This window comes from Rhincodon typus, chromosome 5, assembly GCF_021869965.1.
Source record: "Rhincodon typus isolate 14 chromosome 5, sRhiTyp1.1, whole genome shotgun sequence".
Classification (NCBI taxonomy): domain Eukaryota; kingdom Metazoa; phylum Chordata; class Chondrichthyes; order Orectolobiformes; family Rhincodontidae; genus Rhincodon; species Rhincodon typus.
Window position 1 is genome coordinate 75,429,247 of NC_063336.1, and position 15,055 is coordinate 75,444,301.

Sequence of the window (15,055 nt, forward strand, 5' to 3'; positions counted from 1 at the left end):
TGCCCCCAGTGTGTGAATCTTTCTGAACCATGGCCAACAGTTTGAGAGATGTTTTTTCCATCACTTACGCACAAACATTTTACAATCTTTGTTTGCTTTCAAATACAATTGTGCACACATATTCTAACTTGCAAATGGTCCCAAGAGAAACATGTTCTGAAAGCACTTAATTGCGACAGTACTTTAGAAACCAATCTCTGCATTAAATGCATTGCTAAGTATATTGAATTAATCCCCTGATTAAATATAAATATGGATTCCTAGCAACATGACAGTTGAATTTTGCTACTGATGAGGAAGGTTTAAAAGGCTATGAAATAATTACACTGTATTGACGTACTGTAGACAAGTAAAACAAAACAAGTTGTGATTATCATTCCAGCTTAGTCTAAAAATAACCTTTCATACCCACTTACTGTCAAGCAACTAGAACATTCAAAACATCTATGAAGTGATTGAAACACATGGCAAAAATTTAGCCAGGTTTGAAGTCAGGTTAACAAGAAAATCGAATGTCACTCAAGTACAAATTAAATTTCAACTGATCACTGTTCGTATCACAGTGAATGCATCATCCTGTTGTGCAAAGAGTGAACAGGATACGCCTAGAAGTTGAAATTGGCATAATAGAGATTCACTCAACAATCTGTTAGTGTACATCAAAAAATGGACATCACTAAAATACTATTACTTATCTTATACAGAAGGCTAAACTTTCTGTCTATTCTTCTAAAAAGTGGAGTAGAATCTTAGAATAAAAACAAAGTGCTGAAAATACGCAGCAGGTCTGGCAATATCTGTGGGGTGAGAAACAGAATTAATGTTTTGACTCTGATGTGACTCTTCTTTGGAAAGTCTGAAGTTATGCCAAAGAAGAGCCATATTGGACTCGAAAATCTATAGGTGTAGATCTACAGACCCGATGAGTTTCTCCAGTACGTGCTATTTATTTTCTATTTCAGATCTCCTTTTAACAGAATCTTAGAAGATGGCACGTAGGCGTTAGATGACTGCTACTGTTGATTTACTGCAACCAAAAAACAAGCAGACAGACTGATGTGGTACTTTAGTAACAATCACAAAAGCATGTAGAATTCTATGAACCTTTGGACAATGAAACAGATTCTTCAAAAAGGTGAGAACATTCAAAGCTTCTGTGAGAACAGGAGACTTGGAAGGCACCATGAGGAATTCCACAAAAGTGACTTTGTCTTTGGGAACGATGAGTACTATAGCGCGCATTGTACATTTTACACACGCGCACACACATATACAATCCACTTGTACAAGCAACCTGCAATTATAGGACCTTTTGCCTTCCCATCGGAAAGACAGATCTTCAAGCAAGGTGGGCCTGAAGCTATGACAGACTGATCTTACTTTAATCTTTTCAGCATCTTTTATCCATATCGATTTTTAATCTTTTTAATCCTCATTTCTGTCTTTTGTAGCAAATAAGTTTATCTCTGTTTTTGTCTTGAACAACTAAAAGCAACAAGTATGCAAAAAGCCAACCTTTATCTTGTTTAAAACTGAAGGTTTTCATTATTTTTAAATGGGAATACTTGATAAACTAGAAGGGGCTAAATGAGCTATATGAACTCACAGTTCATGGGCAACTCAGCAGACATGCCTGATGTGGTTGGGACAGAAAGAAGACCCTGCTTACCAAAGCAAGATATAATCTTGCCAATGTACTTTACAAACAAGTTTAAAGAATAAGAAGAGTCTGCCTATCTGTATGCCCATTCGTGTGAAATTTGCAAATGTAGCACATAAGTCCCAATGCATGTTTTCCACAATACAGAAAAGTTTGAAAAAGGACTTGAATTTATTTAGCGAATTTCACCTCCTCAGAATAGCCAAAGAATTTTGCAGCCAATGAAGTACTTTTTTAAATGCATCACATTGCATAATAGTCATTGTAGCAGCCAATTTGCACATAGCAATGTCCTGCAAACAACAATGTCACAATTGCTAGCTTTAGTACTGTCGGTTAAGGAATTAATATTAGCTAGGACATGGGAGAATAGTCCCCCTTGTTTACTTCAATATAGTGCCATGGGATCTTTTAGCTCCAGCTGAGAGGAAAGGCATCTGATCCAAAAGATAGTTCCTTCAGTAGCACCTTCTAGGTGGGTTTGGAAGGCATAATAAACATACAATAGCTAGCGATTGTGACCATGTCCCTACTCCAGGTCATTCCTTTGACCAACCATGTACTGTCTATCCTAACAAGGATCTAAGTATACTAATAAAAAAGGAATTTTAACCTCATTACATCCTCACAGAAACAGGTGAAGGTTAAAATGGAAAGAGGGTGCTTGCACTGAATTCCTGTTCTCTGGTGACCATTTGAGCTTGCTGGACTCTAGGCATGGGAAGGCTGCCTGCGCAGAGAAGTGGGAACCCACCTTCAATGATGTGTGAGTGCTTATGTGCCATCATCTGGGACACCAACGTCATTTTAACTGCAGCTTCCATTTAAGGTTCAGATGGTGTCGGCCCTATCAGAAGCCCCGAGGCAAGGAGGACCAGGAATGTCTGGGGTTGTTAAAAGCCAGAGACAGGACATGAACAAGTCCACATGCTGGTCTTCATTTTAAAAAAGCTTTCCAAATTTGAGTGAAACTTTAACTTGTCTGTGGTTATCTGCAGATGATGACCGAGTTGCTGTGTGTTTCCAACACTTTCAGATTTTATTCACAATAATTTCACCTCACCTCCTACACTCCTGCCCTAACTATATTCAGTAAAGTAATATAACGAACCTTTCACTTCACAAAATCTATCTTCCATGTTTTTCAAACACGTCCAACTGGAGAATCTGCAAAAAGAATTGGTTGTTTTCATCCCACAAGCTATGCTGAATCTATTTTCACTTGGGAATATTAAGATATAACAACAACATGAACATTTATTTATACAGTAACTATAACAAAGTAAAATATCCCTCGCAGGACCATCACCAGCAAAATTTGGCACTAGGCCACATAACTTAATAACATAAGAACTAAGAGCAGGGGTAGAAAATTCAGCCCCTCAAGCCTGCTCTGCCATTCAAAACGATCAAAGCTGATCTCATCTCGACTTCAACTTTCCTGCCCACTCTGCATAATATCTCAACCTGTTACGAACTTAAAAATCTGTCTACCTCCTCCTTCAAGTTAGTCAATGTCCCAACATCCATCACAATATCATAGAATCCCTACAGTGTGGAAGCAGGCCCCTTGGCCCAACAAGTCCACACCAACTCTCAGAACATCTCACCCAGATCCATCCCCCTAATCTACACCTCCCTGAACACTATGGGCAATTTAGAATGGTCTATCCACTTAGCCTGCACATCTTTGGACTGCGGGAGGAACCGGAGTGCCCAGAGGAAACCCACATAGACACGGGGAGAATGTGTAAACTCCACATAGACAGTTGCTGAAGGGTGGAATCGAACCCAGGTTCCTGGCACAGTGAGGCAAAGTGCTAACCACTGAGCCACCGTGCCGCCCTTGGGCAGTGAATTCCATAGACTCAAGACCCTATAAGAGACGTAATTCCTCCTCCTCTGTTTAAATACAGGGTTAACGGAAAGATTCTTGGCAGTGTGGAGGAGCAGAGGGATCTCGGGGTTCATGTCCACAGTTCCCTGAAAGCTGCTACCCAGGTGGATACAGTTGTTAAGAAGGCATATGGTGTGTTAGCTTTCCTTAATAGAGGGATTGAGTTCAAGAGCCGTGAAGTTATGCTCCAGCTATACAAAACCCTGGTTCGGCCACATCTGGAGTACTGTGTCCAGTTCTGGTCGCCTCATTACAGGAAAGATGTAGAAGCATTGGAAAAGGTGCAGAGGAGATTTACCAGGATGTTGCCTGGAATGGAGGGAAGGTCTTACGAGGAAAGGTTGAGAGAGCTAGGGCTTTTCTTTTTAGAACAACGAAGGATGAGAGGTGACTTGATAGAGGTGTACAAAATGATCAGAGGTATAGACAGAGTGGACAGCTAGGGTGGAGGTATCTATTACAAGGGGGCATAGTTTTAAAGTGAGTGGAGGTAGATATAGGGGAGACGTCAGAGGTAGGTTCTTGACTCAGAGTGTGGTCGGGGCGTGGAATGCATTGCCGGAGAGGGTAGTGGAGTGGGCCTCATTAGGGGCATTTAAGCAGCTATTAGATAGGCATATGGATGATAGTATAAGGCAGGGGTGGAGATTAAATAGACCTTAGGTTTAGGGTAAAAGTTCGACACAACACCGTGGGCCAAAGGGCCTGTGCTGTACTGTTCTATGTTCTACGTTCTATATTCTAAATCTGCCACACCCTTATCCAAAAATTATGACCTGTTCTAGATAGCCGCATATGAGGAAACATTTTTTAACATCTACTCTGTCAATCCCCTGTAACATCTTATATACTTCAACTAGATCTTCTCTCTTTCTTCCAAACTCCAGAGACTATAGGCCTAAACTGCTCAATCTCTTTTTATAAGACAAGCCCTTCATCTCTGAAGTCAATCCAGTGAACCTCCTCCGAACTTCCTCCAATGTAACTACAGCCCCTTTCAAGTCAGGGATCCAAACTGTACGCAATACCCCGGTTGCAGTTTCACTAATGCCTTGTATATTTGCAGCAACACTTCCCCACTTTCATCCTCTAGCCTTTTGCAATAAATGTCAAAATTCCATTTGCCTTCCTTATTACCTGCAGACGACAAAGATATTTGAGGACAAGTAACTAAATGCTCAACACTTCATTTTCCCCTGAGGTACTTTCCAGCCCCGCAGTTTCAAGATTGTACTCAATAAGTTCAGAAACAGATCACATTACGACTGTTCTCCATTTTCCTTATATTCTCATGCTAGCCCCCAGCCCAACCCCACTGCCTTGTCTTGTTTACTTTACTCTCAGTAGAGAGAACACATTCCGTCCCTTTCACAACTTTATTTACACTTATTAAGCATCTATTTTTTCTTTCTCCACCAGTAAAAACTCCTTTGTTTTTTGTACTTGGTCTCTATCTCTGTCCAAGTATTAAAAAACATGTCCAACAGGTCTCAGTTCTGAAGAAAAATCATATCAGATTGGAAACATCAACTCTGTTTCTCTCTTCATATATGCTGCCAGATCTGGTGAGTTTCTCCAATATTGTTAGTGTTTGTTTCAGACTTCCAGCATCTGTTGTATTTTGTCTTTAGCCAGATGTTAATATGGTCAATGAGGTTCTGTATCTTAAGGAAGGTAAGTGACAGAGAGAGATACGGAGAGGTGAGGGAGAGAATCTCAGAATTTAGGATCCCAGGCAGCACAGCCACCAACCATGGAGTGAGGAGAATTGAACATTGAATACGAAGACAGAATGGGAGAAATATAGAGATCTCAGATCAAGAAATAATGTTCAAAATATATGTAGAAGACTTTGAAAAGTTATATTCGTATTGGAAAACTGTTCAGAAATGTAATGCAAAAAGTTTAAGCAGTTACTTGGAAGAGACTATCCATTATGCAGACCTCAATCTTTCCCAAACTAAACCAAATTCTTCCCAATCACAGAGTAGCCACTTTGCACCCCAAGGGTTCTATGTTGGTTCAAAGTGAGTGAACAAGAAACCCAATCCAGAATTCATATCTGACAAAGATATCAAAGTACTTTCTGTTGGCATTATAAAACAAAAATACTTTTATCTCAAAAAGCATTTTAAAATTAAGATTTTTATTGGTGCAGACTGTTACAGAAAACATGGGAACAGAAAAACACCAAAGGCTACCAGGTAGCAGCAATGTCAATTTACAAATGGCCAATTGTGAGCTGACTGTGGAAAACCTCCAGAAGGTTCCAGTGGCAGACCCAAATAGAGCTCAAAGTTTTGCAAGTCTCTGAAGGACATTGTGCAGAGCCTCGTCAAATAACCAAAAGGCCTCTTTCCACCTTCCCCAACATTGTAATGCAGGTATCAGTTAGTGACAGGTCACCCCTGAGGAGTGGGCACTGTCAACATCAAGATGAGGGTCCCTTGCAGTCCCTGTCCTGTGGTGGCAGCGCCCATCACTGCTGGTGAGGCTGCCATCCTTGTAATGATTTAGGCCATCCGATTGGGCCTGCAGGGTGTCTGGAACATGTGTGATATCTTCAATATCTGGCAGATGCAGAGACAGCCCATCAGAAAGGCTGTGGCTCAAATGGGGAAGACTGGAGGCCACACTGCAAGCCAACATGGCATTGAGACTGTGAATTATTTTGGAAAGGAGACAAGATTTGACCCCAACAACACCTCATCTAGTAGCTATCCATCTGGCACACAGCACAAAGCAAAGCATAATACAAGGGCTAGAGATCCTTTGTTACATTTTTACAGAGTCTGGGTGTACACATCTGCAGTTTTCAAACATTGAAGTCAATGGGTTTAGACAGCCAACACATTCAGGACACAAAGGAATGCCCTCTCCACAAAGTCACTGGCAAAACATAAATCAACCCAGGTTATGCAGCTGTTGATTCTGAGCTGGTGGTATCAACAGACATGTCTATATGAAGTGAGCTGCCTCATTTCCAGACACTGGGTCACAAACCTTAGATCTGATTTCAAAAATAGTCCTGAAGGATTGACTGACCACATTTTGCTGTTCTCCCAGTGTTTATCAGTAAGGAACTTATATTCTGTCAAACTGGCATCCATGAGACTTACCTCCTCCCAAGACAACAAATGGTCAAAATTGGAATGAAAACCAAAAGTATGTAAACATCTGAAGGGTAATGAGAGGTTACAATTTCAGATGTACATCTGAATGCTTTGGGTACATGCGCTGGGAATGTTTTGAAGAGGTATTTAACGGCCTCATTCCATGCAAGTGTGTTTCAGTTGTGTTTCTTATAACAGCAACGACAGACAGTTCTAGCTCTTTTATAGAATCACAGAATTGTTAAGGTGCAGAAAAATGCCATTTGGCATATCGTGCCTGCACCAACTCTATTACCTACTGGCATTCTCCTGCCTTTTCCCATATATCTTCACACAAATTCTATCTAATACACTTTTAAATGTCTCAATTAAATCTGACTCTAGCACATTTCCAGGCAGTGTATTCCATACCGTGGTTGTGTGATAAAGCATTTTCTTAAACACTCTCGCTTTGTTTGCACCTCACTTTAAATCTTTCTCTCTTATTCTTGCTCCTTTCATGAGTGCATGTTGTTCATGACTTTGAAAACCTGTACCAAATCTCCTCTTAGTCTTCTTCTCTCCAAGGAGAACAGTCCCAAATCTTTCAATCAATCCTCGACTGAAGTTTCTCATTCCTGGAACCATTCTTGTAAATCACTTCTACACTCTCTTCAATGTGTTCAAATCATTTCTATAAGGTGGTACCCACAACTGCACACAATATTTCAGCTGAGGCCGAGCCTGTATCTTGTACAAATTCAACACCATCTCCTTGCTTTTGCACTCTATGTCCCTATCAAAGCCGAGAACATTGCATGCTTTATTAACTGCTTTCTCCATCTTCCTGCCACCTTTGATGATCTATGCACATATACACCCAGGTCCCCCTGTTCCTGCACTCCCTTTTAGAATTTTACCTCTGTTTTATATTGCCTTTCAACTTTCTTCCTAGCAAAGTGCATCATCTCACATTCCTCTGCATGGAATGTCATTTGCCAGCTGTCTGCCCTCAGCAATCTCTCAACATACTTTTGGAGTTCCACACTTTCCCCCTCACAGTTCACGATTTGTTCAAGTTTAGTGTCATCTGTGAACTTGGAAATTGTCCCCTGCACACCAAGATCTAGGTCATTAATATAGATCAGGAAAGAAGAAAAGAAACTCCTTTCCATTAAATAATAACCAGCATAACTGTCAGTTCACCAGGTGGTCAACATAACTGACTCTCACTTCACCAGGTAGACATCACAAGCAGTAATCAGTTCAACAGGTGCAGTTCTGAACTTGAAAGTGATAATGGCAATGAAAAGACTTCAGCAACTTATTGAACAAATATCTCTAACATGCTGCAGCCTCTAAAATCTAGGCCCACGCCTCCAGCAACTTTTTGCTTGACCATCTCCAATAAACTTTCCCCTCTTCTATTGAAGTGAAACAGCCCTTTATCAATTCACAAATTACACTCTTTGTGAATTGTATGCTTTGTTGATATTTTTCTAACCGACCTGTTCAAACTTGTCATGCCATTCTTCTGGATCAGATAGGACTTAGACCCCCGTCTCCTTGCACAGAGGTAGGACCACTAATTATCCTTCCATTGCATCCTTCTTGACTTATTAGCAGCTTCTAGAATGGGTGTCCTTGTCATCCTCCTCCCACACCTATTACCCAGGAGAGAGGGGCTATTGTAACTTAGTTTCATCCTTATCCACAGAATATACTGGTTCTGATTAAAAGTCGCTGACCTATTGTGTGCTTGCTGCACTCTCAGTTTATATTTCAGATCTCCAGCATTCACAAGTATTTTCCTTTCTCATTCATCTGCAGCGAGATATTTTCACCTATTATTGTTGGTTATCCTAAGGATCAATCCATGGCCACCACCTATTTCTCATCCACATGATGCCTCTTGGCAACAGTGTCTGAATGTGGAGCACTAGATTCCACATTAAAGCTCAAAACACCCAGCCTTATAAGACCATAAGACAATGGAGCACAAGTAGACCATTTTGCCCATCAAGTCTGCTCTGCCTCAATGGCTGATCTGATAACCGTCAAATCCACTTTTCTGCCTTTTCCCCATAACCCCTGATTCCTTTACTAATTAAAAATCTATCCCAATCTTCAATAAATTTAATGACTCACTCCCTACATCTTCTGAGGAATAAAAATTCCATAGATTTGCTACCCTCTGAGAGAAGAAATTCCTCCTGTCTTGAGTGTGCAACCACTTATTCCGGTCCTCAAAGACTGTTTTTGGTCAACTGCCAAAAAAATCTCTTTGTCTGTCTGATTCTGTGTCTGTGAAGTGCCTTAAGGATGTTTTACTGCGTATGAGAGGTACTAAATAAGTGCAACCAGTTGGTAAGTTGACATGTAACTTTTCCTGTGGACAATCCTGATGATTCACAAAACTGAATTGAAAAGAAAATGGATGCTAAATGAAAGAATGAGATGGAATGAATCAACAGGTTGCTCCAAGAGGTGGACTTTTAACAAGATGGAAGTAAGAGAAAGAGGGATTTGGGAAGAGTACACTGGAACGTGAGGCCTAGATATTTGGTGGGCTGGTCAAAGTTGGGGTAAGGGGAAGGGAGGTTTCTGCTTAATGTTGCCAGTGTTTGTGACTATTTTTAATTAATTCACAGACATGGGCATCACTGGCTGTGCTAGCATTTATCGTACATCCATAATTGCCTAAAGGCAGTTAAGAGTCAGCCATATTACTGAGGGTCTGGAGTCACACATAGACCAGCAGTTTCTTTCCCTAAAGAGGAAAGACTTTTCCTTAATAATGGTTTCATGGTCATGATTAGCAACTTAATTCCAGATTTTTGCTTATTCTAATTCAAGTTTCACTCTGGTGGGATTCAAACCTGGGTCTCCAGAATATTACCCAGGTTTCGGGATCAATAGCTCAACCTCCTCTCGGCAGGTCTGTCTTGGCAAAACAGCAAGTTGGACCTTTTGAATTGGTTTTGACTGGCATTAGTGGGGAGCAATGATGTGAAAATATGTTTGATATCCAATCAATACTGTGGACAGACAGTAACTCATATATCCTTTTAATGTTCACATCCATTTCCAAACTACTGAAACTCCCTGCCTAACAATACAGCGGGTGTCTCTACACCATATGGACTGCAGCAGTCAGGCCTCCAGTGTTAAAAGAATGCAGCTTGGGAAGTGGGAATGTCATAGCAATGTCACTGGGCTAGTTATGCAGAATCCTAAGTTAATGTTCTATAGATGTGGATTCAATTTCTGCTGTAGCAGATGAGGAAATTTCAATCCAATAAAAAATTTCTAGAACTAGAAGTCATGGTTTGAGAATGAGGGCCTGAGTGCTCAGGAGAGATACTAGGAAGCACTTCTACACACAAAGTGTGGTAGATTTTTGGAACTCACTTCCACAAATAGCAGTTGATTTTAGATCAGTTGTTAATTTTAAATCTTCGATACATAATACCTTTGCTTCACAAAAAATTAAGTGATATGGGCCAAAGGCAGGTAGATGGAGTTAGGCCATAGATCAACAATGATCTAATTGAATAGTGGAACAGGTTTGAGGGGCTGAGTGACCTATTCTTGTCCCCATGTTCCTATTACCACCTTCTAATGGACAACAAGGGATGAGCAATAAATGCTGGCCCAGTCAGTGATCCACATTCCATGAATTCATAAATTTAAAACAATGACTGGTGTCAAAATTAGGAAGCTGTCTGCAATTTGAGAGAACTAATTGGAGTGAGCATCATGCTAGGTCCATTCAGTTCAACACGACTAAGCTCAAATAGGAGAGTTTGTCTAAGACTCTATAAAAATTATTAGGGTCACTGGTGACCGCTCCTTTATCACCATCTACTTCCAAGCACTGTCAGTCAGTTCTGAAGATGGGTCACTGGATTTGAAACGTTAGCTTTGTTTTCTCTTCGCAGATACTGCCAGAGAGAGAAGTATTCCTGTGAAAATAACCAACAGTCTGTAACAACTGAAAAAGCTGGAAAAACTCAGTAGGTCTGGCAACATCCGTGGAGATAGAAACAGTGTTAATGTTTCAAGGTTGGAATGACTTCTTCTGAACTTCTGGGGTTCTGAAGAAGAGTCATGTCAAACTCAAAGCTAATGCTTGTTTCTCTCTCCACAGATACGCCAAAGCTCTGGAGTTTCCTCAGTATTTGCCATTTTTGTTTCAGGTTGCCAGCATATTCTCCCTTGTACGGCATTAATCTCGTCTCCAAGTAATGAGCACTCCATGACAGAACATTTCAACTCTTTCTACACTCTGCTCCCTATCCACATCCCCAGATCTCCCTGCCCATGCTTGTCCCATTCTCTTGTTGATGATCTATTATCTTCCTTGTGGATAATCAAGGGCACAAAGCAACACCCATACTGATTGTGCAGGCACTAACAATCAAAGCTTTCCTGAAAATAGATTATTCACTTTGATTTCAAAAAAGTGAAACTGTGTAACGTTAAACTCAAATGCACCCCAAATACAAGTGTTTACTTGTTCATGAGATATTTTGCATCTGCGAAACGACTGGCAATATCTTGAAGTATTGTCAATCTGCATAAATAACTCTTTGATGAATATTCATTACGACGCAATGGTTTTCAGGCCTGGACTGTCACACAGTGAGTTTGACTTCAGAAGAATTGCATCCTCTATTAGAGAGTGAGTGCTGCCCAAAAGTCCTTATGAAACCACAACACCTGCCCACAGGGACCAACTGGCAACAGTGCCAACTTATTGAAGCAGATTCAAACCTCATGCTAAAGACCATTGACCAAACACAAATGAGCAGGACTTAGTCTCACTATGTGGTGAGCTCATTGTGTGCCAAACATGGCCCCATGCATGAAATACATCCTAATACTGTGGGTTAATGTGAATCTCAAATATACTTGCCGAAAGAGCATGACTATAAGTTAAGAAAAGATACCAGTGAATAATGTGCACCACTAGGTATGAGTATTAATAGAGATTAATTTAATTCACTTTGTCAAATGGATTAAAAATTGTCTCTCCTGCTGTAAATATCTTTATATGTCAAATTTAATCGGTATTTTTTATTTGAGAATTGAATGAATCACATTCATTTTTCTTGCTTTGACAGATATTTCTCCACCAGCCGTTAGAAGGGAGTGGGCTTTAGGAAGACAGACAGAGGGTGACACCCAGCTTTGGAAAATAGGTAATTGAGGTCTCTGAAGTTGATGGAATGAGAAGACACAGAATCACCTCAATATGAGAAGTTTATGTTCTATAAACAGGGGTTTACACAGCTGCAATGTTAGCAGTAAATATATGAAACCTGGGGCCAATCAACAGGGGAGGAGCCAGCTATAGAATGGAAGAATCTTAGAGGATCCAGTGGTCTGGAAGGTGTTCAGAAAGTTCTGGTGCCTTGAGCTTAAGCCTAGGAGTGTTGAGCAACACTGAGCTCTTAGACATAATAAATATCATGCTGAAAGTTCAAGAAACAGTTCGAGATTGAGTAAGTCTTGAAAATAGAAAACAAAAACTGAGGCCATAGACAATTGCGTCGGTAACTGGTTTTCAATGAACACTGACTAAAAAGTAATTTCTGTTTATCTATCTCCAATTACCCTGTGGAATATGTTGGTGAGCTTCCTTCTTAAACTGCTGTATTGGTGATCATTCAGTGTCGCTGGGTCAAAATTCTGGAACTATCTCCCTAATAGCATTGTGGGTGCCTCTATTTCACATGAACTGCAGTGGTTCAAGAAGGCAGCTCACTATCAACTTCATAAAAGCAACTAGCAATAAGCAGTAAAGCCCATATTACTGAATGAATTAAAAAAAAACTCAGGGGAGTTAACATTAACAAGCTTAATTAAACATAACACAGCATACTGAGAAGGTAGGAGAGAGCTGATCTGAGACTCTACAAATGGGTCTTGGCTCCTACTCCTTCTATCATTATCATGACATAGCTCCATACAATCATGCTCAATAGCTGCTTTTAGAGTAAATGCAGAGTTAACTGTTGGGGCTGTTGTGATGCTGTAGTAGTGTCCTAAGTTCTGAGCCAGGAGACCCATGTCCATGTCTCACCTACTCCAGAGGTATGCGAATAGATCTCTTGCACTGGTTGATAATGAAGATACCTACAGTTAATCCTTTACTCCACACCTAACATACAGGCTCATTATAATTGTTAAATTGCACAATAATATATGTTACTATATATAGTTATATTCAAAATGTGAGGGATTCAGTGCTGGAAAATTGACCATGTCTCTATATGTTTGGTAACAGATTGTCCCAGAGAGCTTTCTTGTCATTGGGACTGGGTATCTACCAAGAATGATGCAGAATTATGAGTTGTAAGTTATACTGCATGCTCTGTATTGCTGTGTGGTTAAAGTAAACTGAATTCAGACAGAAATGAAAGCAAAATTATTGGGAAATAATGGCGTGGGAGAGAACTGTTTCGTTAGCTCTCTGCTTACATTGGTAAGATGGCACATTAATTTTAAAAGATCAGCAGGCTACATAGGGGGTCTTTTAAACTTTGTCCAGCATGAATATCAGTTTTATGAAAGTTGTACGAAGATGATTCAATGAAAAGCTACCTTCTGTAAACAATCTTGCATCTCTTGTCAAAATGTGGTCATAGTGATTCAGAATCAAGTGATAAATTGTGGTAGTAAGAAGTCAAAAATTACTGGGCACCATGTGGAAATTGGATAACTGACTGAGAACACAACTTGTAACCAACAACAGAGCTTCAATTCTAAATCAGTCCAGTAATTCTAGTCCATTCTTCATTGCAAACTAATCAAGGATTTTATCTTTATGTAGACTGCCTTTCTTAATAAATGACCATTCAAAACTGCAATGATTTTTATACTACATCGCTTCGGTATAGTCACAATACAGCATGATAATTATTATAAACACATAGAAAAAGATGGCAGATACATTGTAATCATGGAGGCAGTAGTACTGAGTCATACCTGCTCGTTTGTCAACAAGCTTCCCGCAGATTAATTGAATCAGAATCGTCACCCAAAGGAAGGCAATCCACAATGCCATGTGCTTCATTTCTCCATCAATTCATGTGAGCAATAATCAGAAATCTGCAGAGAACTGGAGAAATCAACACAATTTTGAACAGATATATAACAAGGTTTACACATACACATTCATCAATATAAGGATACAAATGCACACAGAAAAATGCACACATAAAAGATAGTCGCTACTTGCAGAACTAAAGACACATATTTTCACTCACGCAAACAAACATATGTACTCAGCCACACACTTATGCTCATATAGACAGAAACACACACACATACACACACACACACACACACACACACACACACACACACACACACACACACACGCAAACACTCAAATTTTGCTGCTGAAAATAGAAGACATCTAAACAGCCACGGAGTCAGGTTCAAAGACCGCATCAGCTTTTTAAACTGGATTATCTTCATTTTTCAATTGTTTATACAACCTCCACCCCCCACAATCCCCTAGTAACCTTTATTGCTGTGTTTGTGTGCATTTAATGGTGCATCTTACTATCTTTCCCAGGGTTACCAAGAGACAAAATTCTCCTTTTGTCCACTGGAAAAGAATCTTGCATTGGCTTAATTTTGACATTATAATTGAAGTGTGATAGCTACAGCTTAAAAAAAAAGTTTTAAAATCTTTGTAGTGGCCAACACAGGACATCACAAAGGAGGTCCTTGAGTAGATCTGTAGCTCAGGTTGTGGATGACGTGGTTGGTTCGCTTGCCAAGCTGGTTCGTTAGTTCGCAGATGTTTCATTACCCTGCTGGGTGACATCATCAGTGCAGCCTCCGACGATGCGCTGTTGTGTTTTCCTGCCTGGTATTTAAACTCTGGGGTGTGTTGGATTTGATTACCTCATTTCCAGTTTTCCTTCGCAGTCTCGTTCTATGTGTTTGTTGATGACTTTCTTGGTGGAGAACCAGGCCTCTAGGAATTCCCGTGCTTGTCTCGTGTTTGGCCTGTCCTAGGATCCTGGTGTTGTCCTAGTTGAACTGGTGGTTTCTCCTTATCCATGTGAATGGAGGTGAGTGAGTATTGGTCATGCATTTTTGTTGCTAGTTGATGTTCATGTACCCTTGTGGCCAATTGGCTCCAGTGATGATGTTACCCAGCAGGGTAATGAAATGTCTGCAAACTAATGAACCAGCTTGGTGAACGAACCAATCACAGTTACAAAGAATGAGCTGATTCCCTCTCCTTATCTGGTTCTATCAAGAAATATACATACATACAGACAAACCAAAACCACTTTCTGCAGTGTTGGGATTCAAATAGTGGGTTCAGTCATTCACAAGGTGTTGAATGAAACACTCTTAACCATGTATTGTTAATATGTA

General features: G+C 40.2%; 1 protein-coding gene across 1 annotated transcript in view; it reads right to left on the minus strand.

Annotated features, from left to right (window-relative positions):
- The window catches only part of LOC109936192 (collagen alpha-1(XIX) chain-like), a 334,226-nt gene that overhangs the window by 298,951 nt on the left and 20,220 nt on the right, over positions 1-15,055 (minus strand). Inside the window, exon 3 of the mRNA XM_048597074.1 lies at positions 13,643-13,775. Coding sequence (XP_048453031.1) covers positions 13,643-13,730 — 88 coding nt within the window. The 5' untranslated portion in view covers positions 13,731-13,775. The remainder of the gene's footprint in view (positions 1-13,642; positions 13,776-15,055) is intronic.